This window comes from Ailuropoda melanoleuca, chromosome 5 (assembly GCF_002007445.2).
Source record: "Ailuropoda melanoleuca isolate Jingjing chromosome 5, ASM200744v2, whole genome shotgun sequence".
Lineage (NCBI taxonomy): Eukaryota > Metazoa > Chordata > Mammalia > Carnivora > Ursidae > Ailuropoda > Ailuropoda melanoleuca.
In genome coordinates, this window is record NC_048222.1 from 62,130,595 (window position 1) to 62,137,650 (window position 7,056).

A 7,056-nucleotide genomic window follows, 5' to 3' on the forward strand; every position below is an offset into this window, starting at 1 on the left:
CGCGAGTCCGCCTGCTCCCCCGTGCAGGTGGCCCTCCAGCCGCCAGCCACCAGCCGCCCCGCGCACGCTCCTGGAGCTCCCGGTCTCAGGCTCGATCCAGAGCACATCGGAGCTCCGGAGCTCCGTGAGATGCTTGGTGGCGCACGCTCCCGGCTCACAGACTCAGTCTGCTGTTTCCAGGGTGCGGGTCCGCGCTCCGCCCGCTCCCCGGTGCAGGTGGCCCGCCAGCTGCCCTGCGCGCACTCCTGGAGCTCCCATTCTAAGTCTGCTGTCTCGTGGGTGCTGTCCGCGAGTCCGCCTGCTCCCCCGTGCAGGTGGCCCGCCAGCTGCCCTGCGCGCGCTCCCGGAGCTCCCGTTCTCAGTCTGCTGTCTCAAGTGTGCGGGTCCTTGGTCCATGCGCTCCCCCGTGCAGGTGGCTACCGCTTCCCGGCGCCCTGACACGGTGGCTCCCTCCCCCTTCTGTTTATCTTCCGATATCTGTGCACGGTTTCACGGCTCCCCGCTTCGTACCTCGATACTCAGCGCTGGAGATGTTCATTTGTAGAAATCCAGATGTATCTTCCTGCGTCTCAGGCTGATTCCGTGGATGTTCCTGTTGGTCTGGTACCTATCCAGCTCAACTCAGGGGACCGGCTGAAAAAGGGGTCCCCTACTCCTCCGCCATCTTAACCTCCTCCTCTGTAATATTTCTGGACCTTTCCTCTAATCTTAACTGTGCAAGATGTTGAATAACTATTTTTGTGAATATGGAGTCATGCTAGTAGTACATAGCATGGGACTGTCTTTTTTTTTAATTTGCTTACCAACTAGATATGATCTTGGTGACCGTTTCATTTACTTTAAAGATTGCGGTAGTTCTGGTGTCTCGAGTCTCCCCAGGACTCTTACCTAAACGACAGTTTATTAGGTCTCACCTGATATATTCTGGCTTGGCAAGCTGATTCTCTGTGTTTCCCCTTCTCCACAGCAATGATTTTGAATTTTTTTGTTTGTTTTTTGTTTTTGTTTTTGTTTCTTTGTCAATGCTATTTATTAAAGGAGAATTTGGAGGGGATGGAAGATCAGGACAGTTTTCATAGAAGATGTTAACATTGAGTGGATCTATTAAAACCGCCTCGCAAGGGTGTCCCTAATACCGATCTCTTCCCACTGCAGCACAGTCACTGCAACACTGCCACAGTAAGCTTTCTAAAAATCAAGTCGGATCTTAAGGCTCCTTTGAATTCATTTGGCTCTCTACTACCTACCTGATGAAATTCAAAGTTCTTCACAGTATGGCCCTATCTCCTTCACTCCCTCCTCACCTTACCCCCTACTCAGTTCACACTCTACTTGTCCACAACCCCCCAAATGTCTATTTTAGGAGTCTCTATACAGTGTGCCTCCAAAACCTTTCCTGGGAGTCGTCCATGGACCTCAAATTACAGATCCTTTCCATAAACGTAGACTAACACTCATCAACATATGGTAGAGAACCTGAAAATGGCTCATTTTTGTTTAGTATCTTTTTTTTTAATGTTAGTCACCATACAGTACATCATTAGTTTTTGGTGTAGCGTTCCATGATTTGTTGTTTGCGTATAACACCCAGTGCTCCATGCAATATGTGCCCTCCTTAATACCCATCACCGGGCTAACCCATCCCCCCGATCCCCCAAAACCATCGCCAGTTTGTTCCCCGGAGTCCATAGTCTCTCATGGTTTGTCTCCCCCAGTGATTTTGAATTATTAACATTCTCTTCAAGTACAACCTACTCCGCTCTCTTCATTTTTAGAGATTATTTTGCCTAATTCTTCACGTCCGAAAAATGGGGAAAATAATAATACTTAAGCTGTGAGGATTAAATGCATGCAAAGCACTTAATATAATGCCTGGCACAATATGCTTGCATATTATGCATGTTTTACTAGCTATCATTATTTATTAATTTGTTTATTCACAGATATTGATAGGGCATTTCACTACTTGACAGGTACTGTGCTAGTTACCAGAACAAGATAGATATGGTCCCTGTACTCATGGAGTGTTATCTCAGTTTGTACTAGTTATTACAGTAATTTTAACACTCTAAATGATGGTGAAGAATTACTGTTCCAGTTAAATTGTAGTTTCTCCATGCTTCTAAATATTTGTACATATTATTGAACTAACTTTATTAAGGATTTTCATTAATTACATGTATCTAAAATATAAGAGCAGTAGTACACTATGCTATAAAGTATGAGATAAGAACTCATTAAGCTCTAACCTAAAGCAATGAAGATGTGTTGGTGAATCCTAAATAGTTTGCTACTGACTTTGTATTTTGTTTACCAGTTAAGGATCTAAAATTTATTTGATTTCTTTTTTCTTTTTAAAAGTAGGATGTTTTCACTATCAAAAGATAAATAGTATTTTGATATAACGTACCATAAGGATATTTTTGAAAGACCATTCCAGGAAGAGATAAATATAGTATGGACTTTTGTTTTTAGGTGGTTGAAATGTCTTTGTAGTAGAGATCCTTCATTTAAATAATATATGCTAGGAAGGTGGAATCTTGAGTGGGTAACAAGAAGAAAATACTTCCTAAATGATTTTTAAATTGTTCCTTTGAAGCTGAGGGAAAGAGTAAGTTGCTAATTCTTACTGCAATTTACTAGGTGACAGGCACAGTTTTGCAAACATTTGTAAAATACATGTAAAGTGATGTACATGCATTGTACACATAGGGAATTATTGCTCCCACTGAACTTATTTCTTGCTGGTTTCAACCCTTTCCAACAAAAGCACAGAGAATGAGAGAAGAGTGTAAAAGAAGTTGAATTATTAACTGAAACAAGTCTGGATAATTTAAGTCAGTCAGTAGAAAGGTTTTTTGGTGTTTTTTTTTTTTTTTTTTAATGTTGAGATGTATTTCTCATTCACTCAGTAAATCTTGCCCTTCTAGCTCTTGGTGTGTAACTTGTTCACTTTTCAGGCAAACTTCTTCAAAGATTGCCCTCATTGCCTCATACTTGATTTACACTTTAATCCATTTAAGACTGGCTGCAGCCCTTTCCACTCACTAGTGACTTCCTAATTTTTATATTAACCAGCACTTCTCAGCCTTTCTGTAGCATTTGCCTTTGGCCAGTTTTGCCTTAAAATGCTTATTCTCATTACATTTCTATAATACCCCTTTCTCATCTTTTCCTCATACCTCTCTGGCTATTACTTGATTTCCTGAATGCGTTCTTCTATTTTTGCCCATGCTGTTAATGTTGCATTTTCTAAAATTCTGTTCGTAGGTTAATTTTCTTCTCATTCTTTATATTCTTCCACCGTGGCAGTTGTCCATCTGTGTGTGTGGCTCTCTCTACCTTCCATGAACTAATGGTTCCCCAATGTATTTCTGCAGCTCAGCTTTTTAATCAGCAGCACACTTGAAATTACAACTGTTTGCTAAGTTCAACAGGTTGTCCTTAAACTCAGCATTCTAGTATCCCTTACAGTCTATACAACCTATTGTATATTCTCTTATTTTGGTATAACTTACCATTTCATTGTACCAGTTTCTAGTCAAAAACTGTCTTTAGTTTCTCATATTTACCTTATTTTTTCCATCTCTCCTACACTATTTAAAATATTAAAACCTATTCTCTCTCTTGGGATATTGTAACTGTCCCCAGAGTGACCTTTCTGCCTTTAGAATTGGCCTCTGTGTAGTCTGTCCTCATTGCCACCATAGCATTATTCTAAAGTACAATGTTTTAAGTGTTTTTCCTCATCTTAAAATCTTTCAGATGCTTCTCATTACCCAGCAATAGATCCTGTAGATCACATGTCCATCCGGGGCCCATCTGCTTTTGGATCATTTAGAGAACTTTTGAAAAGTTCTAACCTGTATCTTCCCCCATTGATTCTGAATCAGTAAAGAGTTTAGGAATTTACAAAGCTTCCCAAGATGATTTTGATAAGTAGCCAGGGATGTGAAAAATTGACCTCTATATGTGGTTCACTTTCTTTATTATGGAGTCCAAGACCTTTCAGGGCCTCGTGCCTCTTGCTTCTCCAGCATCGTCTCATGCTGTTCTGCCTTCATTCACTGTGCTCCAGCCAAAATCCCTCTTCTCACCCTGGAGCCCACCAGTCTTGATCCTTTTCTACGACCTTTGTTTGCTTTTGTTGAATCAGGACACACCCTAGATTTTTACCTGCTCCACCTCTGCTTTCCTCCGCACCCTAGTCAGCATCTCCTTGGATTTCGTAGGTAAAACTCAGGTTGAAAACCACTGAACTAATCCAAATCAATGAGGCCCAGAAAGATACGTGATTAAGGGACTGAAGTCATATATTGGCGAATGGCAGACCATATCTAAAATTCAGGATTTATAGTCCTTCCCCCCCACCCCAGGATTTATATTCCTAACAGAGTTCTTATTTATTGCTCTTCTCTGTTTTCATATGTATAATGTCTGGGCAAGTCGATCTGAAATGACCTTTTAATTCTTTACTTCCTAAATAAATTATCATTCATTTATTCCCTCGTTCACTTATTTATTGATTCAATAAACATGTATTTGATTACACACAGAGCAGTGTAGGATCCAGGGGGAGATGGGTAGAAAATTTGAATAATACAGATTTTCTGTTTTTAAGGTTCTTAAGACAGGTCCTTTATATTCAATTATAAAATACTATACAGAAAAACAAATTATTAATTTTTTAGAAGAGAAGCCATAGTATAACCTTTTCCACTGTTTTCTATCTTTCTTTCTTTCTTTTATCCAGGGAAAGACCATGTTTGTAGATTTATTGGCTGTGGGAGGAATGATCGATTCAACTATGTGGTCATGCAGTTGCAGGTAGGTTACTTGGAAATGTATCTTAAAATATTTCAATTTTGATCAAAGTACCTAATTTCAGTGGATATGAATAAAAACAGAATTCTTGGTATCATCTCAGAATGTTTTATATTATGCAGATGGAATTTTATTTAAACAGATTTGACAGAATTTTCCAAAGATGGAAGGGTTGTTCCTGTCAGCTATTTTAGTTGATCCATATCTTCATTGATTGTCATCATTGCAAAGTTTTTCAGTCCCCACATGGATTGCTGGATATGAGTCTTGCCCTGTCCCTGTTCCTTCCTCTTTTTTTTTTTTTTTTTTAAAGATTTTATTTATTTATTCGACAGAGATAGAGGCAGCCAGCGAGAGAGGGAACACAAGCAGGGGGAGTGGGAGAGGGAGAAGCAGGCTCATAGTGGAGGAGCCTGATGTGGGGCTCGATCCCCTAATGCCGGGATCACGCCCTGAGCCGAAGGCAGACGCTTTAACCGCTGTGCCACCCAGGTGCCCCCTTTCCTCTTTTTGTTACCTTTAAGTTTTTAATTTATGTGCTCAAGAACCAACTTTGCTTGAAAACTTAAGCCTTAGTTGATACATAGGAGAAATGCATTCCTTTTTCTTTTTTCATTCATTAACATAGCTCTGTTCCCTAGATGGAGAGTAGAGTTGGGTTGGGGCAGCAGAGAAAAGAAATTCAGAAAGGGAGTTTTGGAGTACCGACTGCAGCAGGGAGAAGAGGGAAACCATCCCATTCTCTTTGACTACTACCTCTGCCCCTGAACACACACACACACACCCTCTCTGAACTGTAGTCACTCTCAAAAGTGTAAAACCCTGGTTCACTTTGCTGCCTAACTTAGAGTTATCAGGGAGGGTTTCCTTTCATCTTTTGCAAAATTTGTTTTTGGACATTGGGTTCTTTTATTTTCTTTCAACTTAACTGTATAGTAGTGATTTCAGAGACATAGATCCTAGCCTAATGTTTCTTCTCATCAGAATGCTTTTATTTCCCTCAGCTATCCTTCGGCATTTGATTTATATCTAAAGATAGTTATCTTTCTGTAAATGATAGCCTTAAAGTCTTTGGGTCATGTGATTCACTGTCTCTTGAGGCAGTATAGTTTTATTTCTTGAAGGAGTTATCCCTGTTATCTTTTTAGGTTATTAGTATAGATAGACCCTGCCTTCTCTCACTTTGGCCATTAATAATATAACTTTTTGTATGATATTGTATAGTTTTCTTCTGGAGTTAGTATACACCTTATTTGATCCTCACCATCTTATTGATCCCCATGGAGAGGCTAGAACAGGTTTTATCCGCATTTTGCAAGTGAAGGGGCTGAAGCTCAAGGAGGTTTGTGGTTTGCCTGGGGATGGACTGATTTGATGGGTGTTAGGGCTTTGTGGAAGCCTGAGGCCGATATTCTTGGCACAATTAGAGAAAACTCTTCAGTTTTGTTTTTGGGTTACTAGTGACTAGAGAATATGGATAGGAGCTTTCTTAGTCGCAGAATCTCTCTCAGTCTTAGCACATATTCATTTTTATTTTACTTCTACTTGTTTTTATTTTATTTACAGTTATTTAAATCTTACTTTTTGGAAATGGGAAGGTTCTTAGTCTGGGAAAACTAAGGAAACTGGTGTATATCAGATAATGGCAGCCTTTGTGGCCTTTGGCAAGTTCCTCTGGACTTATCCAAGAACCTTTCCATTTGACTTGCATGCTGTATTTTTTCCTGTTCATAAGGAAATTAATCCAGCATTAGCCCCCTATCTGTACAGTTATGATTGACTTGATTTGGACTAAAGCTAGTATAATTGTTAGAGGGTACTCTGTCTTACACGACATATCGAAGATAACTACTAGGTTTCCCTCTGTATATTGGGATAAAATTTACATACTCAGCTTCTCACTGGTACTTTCAATTTCTTCTAAAAATCCTAAATTCATTTTTTTTTATGGGGGCGGGGAGGGACGGGAGGAGAGGTTGAAAGAGAATCTTAAGCAGGCTCCCTGCCCAGCACAGAGCCTGAGATCTCATGACCCTGAGATCATGACCTGAGCTGAAATCAAGAGTTGGATGCTCAACCAACTGAGCCACGCAGACGCCCCCTAAATTTACTATTCTTTTTTTTTTTTTTTTTTTTTTTTTTTTAAAGATTTTATTTATTTATTTGACAGAGATAGAGACAGCCAGCGAGAGAGGGAACACAAGCAGGGGGAGTGGGAGAGAAGCAGGCTCA

At 40.2% G+C, this 7,056-nt stretch overlaps 1 protein-coding gene across 9 annotated transcripts in view; it reads left to right on the forward strand.

Annotated features, from left to right (window-relative positions):
• The window catches only part of TTBK2 (tau tubulin kinase 2), a 141,037-nt gene that overhangs the window by 64,508 nt on the left and 69,473 nt on the right, over positions 1–7,056 (forward strand). For 6 of the 9 annotated variants that reach the window (XR_004625697.1, XM_011227577.3, XM_034661069.1 and 3 more), the window contains one exon: positions 4,754–4,827. The exons of 2 other annotated variants lie outside the window; for them this stretch is intronic. Coding sequence is in view for 6 of the 7 variants with exons in the window: in XM_011227577.3 (XP_011225879.1) it covers positions 4,754–4,827 (74 nt within the window). In the remaining variant the exon portion in view is untranslated. Of the gene's footprint in view, positions 1–1,108; positions 1,180–4,753; positions 4,828–7,056 lie in introns of those variants that run through there. One more of the 9 variants, XM_034661072.1, reaches the window with a different exon arrangement.